Source organism: Nyctereutes procyonoides, unplaced genomic scaffold, assembly GCF_905146905.1.
Source record: "Nyctereutes procyonoides isolate TBG_1078 unplaced genomic scaffold, NYPRO_anot_genome, whole genome shotgun sequence".
NCBI lineage: Eukaryota > Metazoa > Chordata > Mammalia > Carnivora > Canidae > Nyctereutes > Nyctereutes procyonoides.
The window spans coordinates 9198547-9214256 of record NW_026575131.1 but is presented as its reverse complement, the minus strand read 5'-3'; the positions used below and the strand labels follow the sequence as shown (position 1 = coordinate 9214256).

Here is a 15710-nt window from a genome sequence, read left to right as displayed (position 1 = left end):
AGCAAGCAGCCTAACACTACATCACAATGCCCACGTCATTTCAGCTCACTTACTCTGCAGGGAATTTATCATCGCAAAAACAGACAAAATGAATAATCCTTGGTGTCAGAAGTCAAGATGGTGGTCATCTGTGAGAATGAAGGTGGGAGTGACTGGAGTTAGGGAGCACAGGGGCTTTTGGGATGCTGGTTCTGATCTAAAAGATAGTCACAAAGGTATTTTCTGTTTGTGAAATTTCCTGTGATAATTCACCAAACAATACAAATTGTATACTTTTCTGTTTGTATATTATGTTTCGTTTTTTTAAAAAATCAGGCAATTCTATATATGCTAATAATTCAAAGAACTCCAAAATACGTGTGGTTAAATAAAAAGGACAAACCATTAAATAAATAGTGTGTATATAATACTAATTTTTTTTTTTTTAAGATTTATTTATGAGAGACACAGAGAGAAGCAGAGACACAGGCAGAGGGAGAAGCAGGTTCCATGCAGGGAGCCCGATGTGGGATCTGATCACGGGACTCCAGGATCACGCCCTGGGCTGAAGGCAGGTGCCAAACCACTGAGCCACTCAGGGATCCCCTATAAACTAAATTTTTACCAAACAATCCCAGACATATATTTGTGTATAATTAACAATCATAATAACTTACTAAATGCTAACTATTTGCTAAAGTATGGTGCTATGCACTTTTCATTTATTCGTTTCAAAAATACTATAGTATTTTAACTATATTATTAGTTAATAATAAACTAAAATACTACTAAGTATTTTAGTAGCAATCCATAGTATTATAACACTTATTTTATGGATGAGAAAACTGAGAGAAGTAACTTGCCTGAAATCCCTGGTCATAAAGCTGCAGAACTGGGATTATAACCCATGCTCTCTAGATCAACTCTTCATTCCACACTATCTCTGGAAAGATATTCAAAAGAAACCAGCAGCAGTGGTTGCCTCTGAGAAAGGAATAGTGGCTGACAGACCGGCTGGGAGAAAGGCTTATCAGAGTATATTCTAGGTACCTTTGAAGGAAAATATTTACATGTCTCATCTATTATCAAAATTGTATTCATTAAATTTTTTTCTATGATTTATAATCCCTGAGCTATACAAAACTGCTTTAACCAGAAAACAAGAAGAAATCATTGCTTTATTAGCTTACCTGACTTAGGATGCAAAGCATCACACTGGGCATTGTACATGTGTACAAATTCTTGATGCCTTTTAATGAGCTGTTGTTTATTTCCTTGAATAGATAATCCATGCTCTTTTAGCTTTTTCTTTAAATCACGATCCGAGAGCAAGTTATATACGGTTTTGGGCAGAGGCTTCCTTTTGTGAACAGAACTAAAAAAGGGAAAGAAAGAGATCACTTAGGGTTACTGTGAATTAGCAAATGCTCCTGACATAAAACAGTTAACTTGCCTTCTGATGGAGTACCAGTATGACTGGGAAGATAGTGGAACCATTAAGATAAAAATGGGAAAGAGAAGAAAAATTAAATTTGCAAATAAAGTTGATGGTGCTTGACATATCATTCTAAGGTACCCACAGCACATTCAGATACCGGGGTGTAGGTGGCAGCCAACCTTAGAGAAACACAGGTCTCAAAAAGAGTTCAGGCCTAAAGGTGCAGGCCCAAGATGCCCATGGAAGGCTTGTGCACTGGAATGCCTGGGTGGCTCAGTGGTTGAGCATCTGCCTTTAGCTCAGGTCATGATCCTGGGATCCTGGGATCGAGTCCCACATCGGGCTCCCTGCAGGAAGCCTTCTTCTCCCTCTGCCTATGTTGCTGCCTCTCTGTGTCTTCCAAGAATAAATAAAATCTTAAAAAAAAAAAAAAAAAAAAAAGGAAGGCTTGTGCACTAAATGCTATGAAAACCTCACTTTAGAAACACACTTACATAGACATCCTCAATTCTCCAGTGTTTTAAAGCATGTTTGTCCTAAAACACATCCATGGGTTTCCATGTAAAATCTCTGCAAAAAACAGTTACCTCGGAAAATCAGAGTACAAACACTACTGAAATTAAGACTACGGATTTAAGAATATAGCTACTTTAGAAAAAGTGCTGGTCCATAGGCAAAAACTGTCCCCTCAAAGTGGAGGCAATCATTGTGTAAAAGCTCTAGATTAAATAAAAGATATGTTGGGATGGTTAGCTTTACCAAATTTATTACTGCCAATGAAAAAAGAGTTCTGAAAGTTGACAGGCAGATAATATTCTTATGGCATCATCTTCAAAGAACATGATTGTGAATAATAGCAAAAAATATAAGTGGGTTTTGTTCTCTTCAACTTCAATTAATTATATTAAATATATAAGGATTATAAGTGTAATAGCAAAACCACCACCTGGCTCTTCATTCTACTTATATAATTAATATGCTGACAAGCACAAACTATAATTTAATATAGCAAAGCCCTATTAAATGATTTTCTTCTGCTCCCTCAAAAAAACAGTTAATAAACATTACAAAATGGAATAGAAGTCAAACTACCTAAGGGTATCAATGACTCGAGATAATTTTATAAACAGGGACTCCTTAGTGAGCTTTAATCTATTTAATCTTATAAACTGGCTGAGTACATTACTTGGCACAACACCATGGCAATTAAGTGCTTAATAAATATGCATTCAAAGTAGCTATTACAATTCCAATAATTTCAAAATTAAAATACCAAAGTTTCCAGTAAAATAATAAATACTTGAAAGTAAATGGTTTATCCAAAAAAAAAAAAAAAAGTCCAAGATTTTACAGAGGACTTGCATATAACTAGTTCGCCTTCAAGGCCATGCTACACAAACAATAGTGGACCTTGGAACCACCAGGAGAGTTTATTAAATTGCAGATTCTCTGTCATGTCTCCACATCACCTACCAAAGATTAAGTTCTAAATTAGAGACCTAAAATCTATGTTAACATGCCTCCATAGGGTAAATCTGACATAAATTGCACAAAGGTTATACTGAGAGATAATACAGTTGAATATACATAGACTGAAAACAACCAAACATTTTTCTACTAACCAACAGTAACATTCCTTGGCTAAATTATTTCTTTTATGCTCTATCAATAACACCCAAAAGCCAGAGATAACTATTTAACTATAGAAAGATCTGCAAACCCTCAAAAGATTACATTTCTGAAAATTGCCTGGTGGGCTCCACAAGACAGGTAAAATTACAGCTAAATAAAGTCACAGTGGGTAGCGAGAGCTGAAACGTTTTATAGGAGTTTATACAAGCACACTGTGAAGGACAGTTCATTAAGTCTGTATCTAAAACATTTATTTCTATCAAAGATAGACAATTAAACTTATGACTGAAATTCAAATGAGAAACTGTTCACTGACATTTATGATGAAAAGCACTAGCAGAAATGAACAATTTCTGTCCAGAATTTTAAAACATGAAGCTTGATAGATGATTCCCCAAACATGAAAATAACACTGATCCTTCTTCCATGATTTAGTGAAAGTGAGTAATGCATTTAAGAGTCCTCAGAATCGGGCAGCCCTGGTGGCGCAGCGGTTTAGCGTTGCCTGCAGCCTGGGATGTGATCCTGGAGACCCAAGATCGAGTCCCACATCAGGCTCCCTGCATGGGGCCTGCTTCTCCCTCTGCCTCTCTCTCTCTTTCTCTCTCTTCCCCATCCCTACACCGGGTGTCTCTATGAATAAATAGATAAAATCTTAAAAAAAAAAAAAAAAAAGAGTCCTCAGAATCTGAAGACATCAAAGGGAGGAGTATTCTTTGAATCAACTCTGATATGATTCAACACAGAATGGGTAAAAGGTTGTCACCCACATTGAGGAACTGGCCTGTCAGGGTACTGTGAATAAAATGTTCTAAATGTCACAGTCTCTTTTATGTGACCAGACCCCAAAATCCTCCAAAAATTAGTTTTGCAAGATGTGAATTATGAGGAAAAAAAGACTTGGGGTCAGGGGTGCCTGGGTGGCTCAGTTGGTTAAGCATCTGCCTTCTGCTCAGGTCACGATCTCAGGGTCCTGGGATCGAGCCTCTGGTGGGCTCCCTACTCAGTGGGGAGTCTGCTTCTACCTCTCCCCCAACTCATGCGCTTACATATGCACACACTCTCATTGGTGCGCTCTCTAATAAATAAATAAAATCTTTAAAAAAAAAAGATTTTAGGGTTAAATAAATGTAATTACTGTATGAAACAAAATCCAACAATTACCTTCGGTGTTGGACTTCTCAGAGCCTTTAATACACTAACCAGCATAGTGAATCTTTCTCTAAGAGAGAGAGAGTGCTTCTAAATTGCAAGATAGAAAAAAATGGCAGGACTACAGTATTCTAAGGAGCAGGAACCTATTGGAACTTGAACTTAATTATGTATGGATGAGTATGTCTTTGGATATACTGACAGAACTAAATATATTAGAAGAAATATGACAGAGCCATCTAGAAAAAGAGCAGTCCAAGCAAGAGTATCAGTGCTGATTTCTTACTATTCAAGGGGAAAATGCTCAGCTTCTATATTTGAAACTCATTCCTCAGGAAGAAACATTTCCTTTTTTTCTCTTTTTTTTTTTTCAAGTAGGGTCTGTGCCCAATGTGGGGTCTGAACTCAGGACCCTGAGATTGAGAGCCATATGCTCTACTGATTGAGCCAGCCAAGCCTCCCAGGACGAAACATTTCTAAAGAGAAATGCAGGTCACCAGATTATCATGGCTTATGGGAAATAACCCTCAGGATGAAGGACACAGAACAGAAGAGGTGGTAAATAGTTTGTAAAGCACAAGAAGTACCTTGCTAAAATAGCTCAATGGTTATTCTTAACTTTCTTACCTTCTGAGGCTTTCCTTCTTCTCGTCACGCATTAAACAGCTATCTAAGTGCTTATTAATGTGATTTTCTGGAATATTAACCCCACAAACAGGACAATCCACTGTATTTTTTAAAAAGAGAAAAGGAGACTTTGTTATTTACAGAAAGGGCAAAAACAATGTATAACCTGTCATCTTTCAGCAATTAATATAAAAAATAGAATCCCAACCTATACATGCACTTAGAAAAGCCTCGGGGCAACAGGATTGGGACAGACTGTTTCCTGAGTAATGGCTAAACTGTGGAAAGTCACATAATTAGAATCCTGTGCCTACCAGAAGAAATTGCAAAGAAGTTAGGAGATTCGTTTATTAGAAAATGCTTTGGTTAAGTCTTTGCTACCAAGGTGTAACCAACCTATAGCACTGAGCTTAAGTTTTCCCGTCTTAGAGTCATTCATATTTAGCACTGCAGCAATCATAACATCTTGAAGAAGATACACCTGGCTGGAGACAGGAAGGTATGTAAAACTAAACTGAAGCATCTGTTGGTTTGGGCCCACTACTGTTCAAATCAGCAATGGTTACAAATTTGATAATTTAGCTCTAATTTGTAATTACAAGTGTTGCCATTAGGAAACACAATCATTCTCAAACTGTATGAGGAAGTTGCAGAGAGTTGTGGAAGAATCTTGCGGCCCAGAAGCTACCGTGATGATAAAGGCAGCGATGAGGTTGGAAGTCAGGTCTTCCATCTCTACTTCAATGGAATAAGGCCAATTTTATCTATTTTATGTGTTATGGTTCATGCTAAGATTACATTTGAAAAAAAAAAAAGGTCTTCAACCTAAGTTTAATAATTACTAATGGGGGGGGGCACCTGGGTGGCTCAGTCAGTTGAGGATCTGCTTTTAGCCCAGGTCATGATCTCAGGGTCCTGGGATCGAGCCCCACATCATAGTCAGGCTCCCTGCTCAGAGGGGAGGGGAGTCTGCTTCTCTGTCTCCCTCTGCCCCTCCCCACCATTTGTTTCTTTTTCCCCTCCCCACCATTTGCACTCTCTCACATGCAGTCTCTCTCCTCTCAGATAAATAAAATCTTTTTAAAAAACTAAAATAAGTAACCACTAATTGCCCTGTACTATGTGTGCCCTATACGATGTGGATGTATCAAAGATGTCTAAGACATAGTTTCTGCTTAAAAGGTACTCTGAGGCAAGAGAAGACATGGAAACAATTGGTTAAACAAGCTGACCTATTCATCAAAAAAGCAAACTATACACAAAATAGTGCAGAAAACAAGTGGTATAACACTTAAATGATGTGAAATATCAATATTGTCTAACATAACCAAAGAATGGTTAGGATCTGGGTAGAGTCTAGAAAGGTAAAAGAATGATAAAACAGAGGTCAGCACACCTTTTTAAGAGAGAGAGAGAGTACAAGGAAGCATGAGTGGGGGTGGAGGGTAGAGGGAATGCACGTGAGAGAGGCTCCCTGCTGAGCACAGAGCCCTAAACCAGGGCTCAATCTCACAACTCCGATATCATGATTTGAGCCGAAATCAAGAGCTGGAAGCTTAACCCACTGAACCACCAGGTACCCCAGCAAACCTTTCTAGTAAAGGGCCGGGTAGTAGAGATTTTAGGCTCTGCAAGCCAGATAGTCTCTGTTGCAACTAGTAACCACCATGGAGGATGAAAGCATTCATTAACACTATGTAAACAAATGGATGTGGCTATTTTCCAGTGAATCTTTACTTATAAGATTAGGTGTCAAGCCAAATTTGGCCTGCAGCTTGTAATTTTTCCAATCTCTGGGTATATTCAAGGAATAATGGGAAGACCAGTTTGGTTAGTGCAAAGGATTTTTGAGAGGGAGAGGTAAGAAATAAGGTCAGAGTGCTAGCGTATGGGTCAAATTGTCTCTAGCAATAAATGCCAGTCAGAACAGCTTAGAAGTGTTCAAAGAAGGGTAGAAGATAAAAGGACCTTGTTAAGATTAAACTGGAAATGATATGAAAGATGTGGGGGGAAATTAAAAGCTGAAAAATAGAAAGCTACTGCCATAAAATATGAGCTAATTAAAACTGCCTCATTTTTCCAGCAATCAGCCTAAATTCCTATTCTATGAGAAAGAAAGAATACAAAAATATCTTGCAGCACTGCCTACATCAATTTCTGAGACTGTTATGATGTGAAATTTGGATTGTCTTTTTCCATGCCTTCCCCCTCAAGCTTCTTATTTATTCTCAGGTCATATGGGATGAAAACATTTCCATTAAGTAAGAAAATACATATATGAAAATAATTTCCTACCTCTGGTAACCTGTTTCAAAGTTGACGTAGAAGGTGTCTCAGGAACATGAGCATCTAAGGAACGTGGAGCTGTCTTTTCTATAGAAGGGGTCTCTTTGGTCTTTGAAGAAGTGCTCACTTCTTTCTGAAGGATCAATTTTTTTTCATTCTCTTTTATCAACAACTCTGACGTGGAACCACTCATTTCTCTGATCAAGAAATTCTCCATTAACCTGCTTCCTTGCTTTAAAGAATGTCTGAAGGCTACAGGAGTGTTTACTTTGCCAGCAAGGTTCTTTGAAGAGGAGGGAGCAGGAGATATGGGTGGTGACTCTAAGGCAAACTGCAACAGATGATTCCTTGAAGCACAAAAAAACACAACGGATAACTAAGATGTCAAATTATATACAATAAGTTAACTGACATAAGCTGTTTTCCCCTTTAACACTTGTTTCTGTGAAATACAGAACTCCATAATGAACTTAACTCAATAATGACAACCAAATCAGTATTTCTTCAAAACAATAAATCTAACTTAAAAAGCAGTTAATCTTTTATTTTATTTTATTTTTTAAAAGATTATTTATTTAATTATTCATAAGAGACACAGAGAGAAGGCAGAGACATAGGCAGAGGGAGAAGCAGATTCCTCGCAGGGAGTCGGATGTGGGACTCGATCCCCAGGCCCTGAGCCCACGGCAGACGCTCAACCACTGAGCCACCCAGGTGTCCCAGTAGTTAATCTTTTATAAAGGAAAATGGAGATACTTCAGAATCTGTCCATGGAGAATACCTGATATGAGATTTGCTCTACAACCATATGTAACTTTAAAATCTGAACAAAATATACAAAACAAATGTTTATAGCATGGACTATGATCAATACAAGGCTGTGGTCAGTGAAAGAGAAGAGAAACATGAGGTGACCAACGTTCCCCTAAGAATTTTCCCTGGAAGTGTCTTCTCAAAGTATCGAAAATAAGTCCAAATAGAGACCAGAGGGAACAGAGATCAGAGTTCTGGGCAAAGATGGCTAGGATTGAAGGGACAGAGTGCTGGACAGGTGGTACCCACAGTAAAAGATCCCCAAAAATCTGCATAGAAATTCTCACCCATTCCTGATCATCTCTAGGGCTGCAAAAGCCTAAGATGAAAGCACAAGAGAACCTCATAAGAGGCACATGCTGGGAAGCTGAGATTCCCAAGGTCAGTGCTGAAAAGTGGGAGTTTGAGCCCCACCAAATTGGAGATCTTGGTAAAGACCCTAAACATTCAGTTGAAACCCCACTGTAAGGCTACACCTTAGGAAAAAGGACCATGCTCTGGAAATGCAAAATGTAAAAAAACTAAGCCCAACAAAAAACTAAACAAAGCCCTAACAGAATAAGAGTGAAGAGTGAAGAGCTAGTGGGGTGCGTGGTGGCTCAGTCAGTCAAATACCTGACTCTTGATTTTAGCTCAGGTCTTGATCTCAGGGTTGTGAGTTGGGCTCCACACTGGGCATGGAGCCTACTTGAAAAAAAAAAAAGGCAAAAAATTGGTAATTTAGCCACCTGTCAGAACAGAATCCAATATCTTTCAAAGTAAGCTAATTCACAGCCTCTACAAAATTTCATCAAAACACATTTAAAGGGCAGCAGAGGTGGCTTAGTGGTTTAGCGCTGCCTTCAGCCCAGGGTGTGATCCTGGAGACCTGGGATCAAGTCCCATGTCAGGCTCCCTGCATGGGGGTCTGCTTCCCCCTCTGCCTGTGTCTATGCCTCTTTCTCTCTCTCTCAGGAGTAAATAAGTAAAATCATAAAAAAAAACACACACACATTTAAAAATGATGAGACATGCAAAGAAGCAAGAAATTAGCCACTAATCAAAAAATAAAATAGTCAATGGAAGGAGATTCAGAGGTGATCCAAAGAGAAGTATTAGAAGGACTTCAAGATAGCTATGATGAATATTAAAGAAGATTTAAAAAATTAATAAATAAAAAAATGTGTTATTAGAGGGAATTAAAATCTATCCCAAAAAGGATAAAACAAAGAAAATAAAACCTAGGTATGTATTACTAATCAAACACTAAAAAATAAAGAGAGAAAAATCTTGTACACAACCAGAAAAAAAAAAAAAAAGACATGTTACCTCTAAGGCACAGTTTCTCAACCTTGGCACTACTAACACTTTGAATCAGGTAATTTTTTGCTATGAAAAATTGTTCTGTGCATTGTAGGAATACACCACCCTGGGTTGAGACAACCAAAACATATCCAGACATTACCAAATGTCCTCTGGGGAAGGAGTAAAGGGAAGGTAAAATCACTTTCAGTTGAGAACCATTGCTCTAAGAAACAAGAAAAACATTACTGACTTCTCAACAACAACGACAACAACAACAACAAAAAAGATAAAAGAATGATATCATGGTATCTTTAAAGTACAGAAAGAAAGCAAAGCTAGCAAGAGTTCTATTTCCACTGAAAATAGTGTTCAAAAGTAAAAGCAAGGGGTGTCTGGGTGACTCAGTGGTTAAACGTCTGCCTTTGGCTCAGAGGGTCCTGGGACCTGGGATCCAGTGCTACATCGGGATCCCTGCAGGGAGCCTGCTTCTTCCTCTTGCTATGTCTCTGCCTCTCTCTCTGTATCCCTCATGAATAAATAAATAAAATGCTTTAAAAAAAAAGTGAAAGCAAAATACATTCTCAAACTAAGAAACGTTAAGAGAATTCCTCACTGGCAGACAAGAAATACTACAAGAAATGTTGTTCAGCTTAAGGTAAATGATTCTAGAGGGAAGCACAAAAAAAGTCAGCAAGAATCAACAGCTCCAGAAAAGGTAAATATGTGGGTAAAAACAAAACTACTCTTTTCAACAACATTAACAATGGCCTGTGGGTTTTATACCATACATGAAGTAAAATATATACAAAACATGGCAAAAAAAGGGGGGGTGGGTTTAAATAATGTAAAAACATTATAAAGTTCTTGCATTGTACAGGACATGATAACTAATTTATGGTACACTATTATTAGGATGCATTTTGTCAATTTTTCAGTAAGAGGTATAATGTAAAAACTAACAAAGGAAATAATAAAAATACTCTTAATATCAAAAACAATGAGGAGGAATAAAGAAACAATTTTTTTTTAAAGGAACAAATGGAGAAAGAAAACAAAAGCAACATGGTAAACTGATCACCTTTAAATGTAATGGATACATACTCCAAAAGACAAAGATAGTTAGACTGCTTTTAAAAATAAGTTACAAAAGATACAACTATATACTGTTTGAAAGAAAACACTTTAAATATAATAATCCACGAAGGTTAAAAATAAGATACAACTATATACTGTTTGAAAGAAAACAGTTTAAATATAGGGATCCCTGGGTGGCGCAGTGGTTTGGCGCCTGCCTTTGGCCCGGGGCTCGATCCTGGAGACCCAGGATCGAATCCCACGTCAGGCTCCCGGTGCATGGAGCCTGCTTCTCCCTCTGCCTGTGTCTCTGCCTCTCTCTCTCTCTCTATGACTATCGTAAATAAAAAGAAAAAAAAGGAAAAAAAAAGATTTGAAAGAAAACAGTTTAAATATAAAGATCGAGGAAGGTTAAAAATAAGATACAACTATATACTGTTTGAAAGAAAACACTTTAAATATAAAGATCCAGGAAGGTTAAAAATAAAAGGATAGGAAAAGATGCACCATGAAAACACTAATGAAAAGAAAGCTGATGTGGCAACATTAATAACAGACAACATTAAGGCAAAAATTATTATAAAAGATAAAGAGGGACATCTCATTTTGACAAAATGGTCAACGTAATTCAAAGCCATAAAAATCATAAATTATATTCACTTAATAGTATAGCTTCAAAATATATAAAGCAAAAACTGACAGAAATAAAAGGAGAAACAGCCCATTCACAATAATGGTTGGTTTAAATAATAGCATGTATAAATCTAATCGTACCTTCCTAACTAACAAAACATATAAAAATCAGTAAGAATACAAAAGATCTGAACCAATCCAATTAATGCAATTAACCAAAAATACCTTTGACAAACGCAGAGCACACATTGTTTTCAAGTATACCTAGCACATTTATCGGCATTGACTATGTTCTGGGCTATAAAGTAAAACTCAACAAATTTACAAGGAATGAAATTTAAAAAGCCAGCATAACCTTGATAACAAAATCTGACAGGCACATTGTAGGAAAATAAAATTATGGTCCAATAATATCTCATATAGACACAAAAATTAAAAAATGAAATATTAACAAATAAAATCTAGAGATAAATTTTAAAAAATATAATGCATCATAACCAAGTGGGATTTATTCCAGGAACACAAAGTTGGTTTGCTATTTGAAAAAAAATCAATGTAATTCACCACATCAGCAAAATAAAGGAAAAAAACTATACAATCATTATAATAAATGCCCAAAAGGTATTTGATAAAATTCAATACCCATTCATAATAAAAACACTTTAGAAAACAAGGAATAGAGGGAAATTTTTTTTAAGTGTGCTCCATGCTGGGCCCGGAGGTCAAGACCTGAGGTCAGGACCTGAACTGAGATCAAGAATCAGATGCTTAGGGATCCCTGGGTGGCGCAGCGGTTTGGCGCCTGCCTTTGGCTCAGGGCGCGATCCTGGAGACCCGGGATCGAATCCCATATCGGGCTCCCGGTGCATGGAGCCTGCTTCTCCCTCTGCCTGTGTCTCTGCCTCTCTCTCTCTCTCTCTCTGTGACTATCATAAATAAATAAATTTAAAAAAAAATTAAAAAAAAAAAAAGAATCAGATGCTTGGGGGATCCCTGGGTGGCGCAGTGGTTTAGCGCCGGTCTTTGGCCCAGGGCGCGATCCTGGAAACCCGGGATCGAATCCCACGTCAGGCTCCCGGTGCATGGAGCCTGCTTCTCCCTCTGCCTATGTCTCTGCCTCTCTCTCTCTCTCTGTGACTGTCATAAAAAAAAAAAAAAATTAAAAAAAAAAAAAAGAATCAGATGCTTGGGACGCCTGGGTGGCTCAGCGGTTAGGCACCTGCCTTCGGCTCAGGTCGTAATCCCAGAATCCAGGATCCAGTCCTGTATTGGGCTCCCTGGGAGGAGTCTGCTTCTCCCTCTGCCTATGTCTCTGCCTCTCTCAGCCTGTGTCTCTCAGGAATAAATAAATAAAATATTAAAGAAAAAAGAGTCAAATGCTTAACTGACTGATCCACTCAGACCTCCCCAGAAAGAAATTTTCCTAATCTGATAAAAGATGCCTTCAAAAGAACTATGCTAATATTATAGTCACTAGTAAAACTTTGAAAATCTCTCCATAAAACTGAAAACAAAACAAGGATATCCACCACCACCATTTCTCTTCAAACTGTACTGAAGGTGGGGCACCTGGGTGGCTCAGTGGTGGAGACTCTACTCTGCCTTTGGCTCAGGTCATTATCCCAGGGTCCTGGGATGGAGTCCCACATCAGGCTCCCTGCAGGGAGTCTGCTTCTCCCTCTCCCTATGTCTCTGACTCTCTGTGTCTCTCCTGAATAAATAAAAAAATCTTAAAAAAAAAATTGTACTGGAGGCTCTAGCTTCTGTGATAAGAAAAAAAAAAAATATATATATATACACACACACATATAATATACACACACACACAATAGGAAAGAAAGAAAACTTTTTATTTGCAGGTGACATTATTATATTCATAAACAAATCAAAGACTCTATAAGCAACTAGAATAAGTGAATTTTTTCAAGATCCATGGATGTAATATCAATTAAGAAAAATTAATGTAATGCCTATATATTAGCAAACAGAAAATGAAATTTTAAAATAAGTATCACTTGAAATATCATAAAAAAATTAAGTATCTAAGAATAAATTTAACAAAAATGTGTAAAATTCACATCTTAAAAACTACCAAATTTGCCAAGGGAAATTTTTTTTAAATTTTTATTTATTTATGATAGTCAGAGAGAGAGAGAGAGGCAGAGACATAGGCAGAGGGAGAAGCAGGCTCCATGCACCGGGAGCCCGACGTGGGATTCGATCCCGGGTCTCCAGGATCGCGCCCTGGGCCAAAGGCAGGCACTAAACTGCTGTGCCACCCAGGGATCTCCAAGGGAAAATTTTTAAAGGCCTAATAAATACCCTAGGTACATGGACTAGAAAACTCAACAATGTTAAGATGCCCATTTTCTCCACATTTATTTATAGATTCAATACAATACCAAACAAAGACAACTTTTGGGGGTATGGAAATGGTACATTCATTCTAACATTTATATGGATATCAAAGGCCCCAGAATGAGAGTAGTCTTAAGGGAAATCAAAGCAGAGTACTTGCACTATAGATGTTAAGGACTTAACAGCATAGGTACTGTATTAAAGATACTGTAGTATTAGCTGAAAGAGACTTGAAGAGAATGTGTCCAGAATTAGCTCAACACATGTAGTCACTTGATTTACAACAAAAGGAGCCACTGCAATTTACAGTCTTTTTAATAAATGGTGAAGTAACCGAGTGTCGAGAAAAAAAATGAATCCTCTTACCCCATATCATACATAAAAGTTAACTTGAATAGGTTCACAAGGGTAAGTGTAAAAGCTAAAACGGTAACAATTTTAGGAAAAAACACAGGAAAAATCTTTACAATCTGAGGTAGGCAAAGATTTCTTAGACAAGATTTTTTTAAAAAGTAGTAATCAAAAAAGAGACAGAGATAAAATGGACTTTGTCAAAACTAAAATGTCTATTCAACAAAAGATACCCTTTAGAAAATGAAACAGCAAGCTAGAGACAGGAAAGAAAAAAAATATGTATATTTGATCAAAATACATAAAGAACTATAAATCACTAAGAAAAAAAAATACCATTTCTAAAAATTGGGTGGAAATGGAACAGATACTTCACCAAAGATAAAAGAAGAGTCAATAAGCACATGAAGAAGTACACTAATCATCAGAAAGTGCAAATCAGAATCACAAAGAGTTACCTTTTCACACCCAATAAAATGCTTACAACTAAAAGGATTAAGGTTACCAAAAACTAACCAGGATGTAGAACTGAAATTCTCATACACTACCAGTGGGGATGGTCCAACCCAACTGGAAAAACTGCCAATTTCTTTATGAAGTTCAATATGCATCTAGCATATAAGCCAGCAATTCCACTCACAGACACGTACCCAAAAGAAAACAGATGCCTGCGTAAAGACTGCACACAAATGTTCATGGCAGCTCTTATAACACTAGCCACAAACTGGAAATAATCCAAATTCATCAACAGATGAATAGATAAGCAAATTCTGTATGTTCATACAACAGACACTATTCAGCAAAAAAGAATGCATACTGATATAAGCAACAACAGACAAAAACAGAAAGAGTATGTGAAGCAAAAGAATAAATGTATAAGGTATGACTCCATTTAAATGCACCATAAAGACAATTTGTGATTAAAGAAACCTGAAGGTGACTGTCTATGGAAGTGGGGGAGGGACTGACTAGAAGTAAGAACAAGGCAGTGATGGGGATGGACATGTTCTGTATCCTGACTAGTGGTAATTACAAAGATGTATGCATTACCCAAAATCTATTGACCAAATTCAAATTTACTGTATGAATCTCACTACATATAAATTTCACCACAGTTAAAAGCAAGAAATAGTAAAAAAAAAAATAATTTCAAAAATCTCACTGACATACTAACCAGGAAGGCTAAATTTATTATGACTGGATGAGAATATGGAGAAAATGGGACTCTCGTACTTTACTGGTAGAAGTGTACTGATTTTAATAACTTAAAAACTAGGGACACCTGGATGGCTTAGCAGTTAAGCGCCTGCCTTCGGCCCAGGGTGTGATACCGGGGTCCTGGGATGGAGTCCCACCATCACGTTCCCTGCATAGAGCTTGCCTCTCTGTGTCTCTCAGGAATAAATAAAATTTTCAAAAATAATAATAAAAACTAGCTTTAAAGATACCAACAAATAAATGAATACCTACTTTCTTCTACTCTAGCAATTACACTTGTAGAAATATGCCAAAAGAAATATATGCCAAAAGACATATACAATAATATTCAAAGCAGCAGTCTTTAGAATAGACAAAAATCAAAAAAATTAAAAAAAAAGAATAGACAAAAATGAGAAACAATCTGAATGTCTATCAATGAGAAAATGGGGAAAAATTATCCATATATTATCACATGAAATCAAAAGACTCCTAGAAGAAAATCAAATATTTACCACAATAAGAGGTATTATTTGATTGAATTTCCCTTTCTCTATTGGCCTAAAGTCTGCTCTTTTAATACTCTATTAACTCTCACTACCTAGGGGTTAGTTACCTCACTGAGGAGAATGGTATAAAAAGAAAAAAGAAGTAACTACTTTATTCTGCCTCACAGTATTATGAAATCCACAAAAATTCCATTTACTTACTTATCTATTTATTTTCAACATATCATGCTTCATTATCACATTTAATTGCCAGTTATATTCTGAATGCTTTGATTCTTTTAGATATGTTCTGAGACTAACAAGCATACCTAATATTTTAAATATCAACATTAAATATTTTAAATGAATAATTAGGCTTGAGGGAGGGTAAGGACATA

The 15710-nt window shown here is 37.0% G+C and overlaps 1 protein-coding gene across 2 annotated transcripts in view; it reads right to left on the bottom strand.

Moving 5' to 3' along the window:
* Window positions 1-15710, bottom strand: part of RAD18 (RAD18 E3 ubiquitin protein ligase) — a 101865-nt gene that overhangs the window by 59226 nt on the left and 26929 nt on the right. For both annotated transcript variants that reach the window (XM_055342659.1, XM_055342660.1), the window contains exons 5-7: window positions 7124-7461; window positions 4829-4928; window positions 1170-1354 (exon numbers count right to left, since the gene is read on the bottom strand). In XM_055342659.1, the coding sequence (XP_055198634.1) occupies window positions 1170-1354; window positions 4829-4928; window positions 7124-7461 (623 nt within the window). The remainder of the gene's footprint in view (window positions 1-1169; window positions 1355-4828; window positions 4929-7123; window positions 7462-15710) is intronic.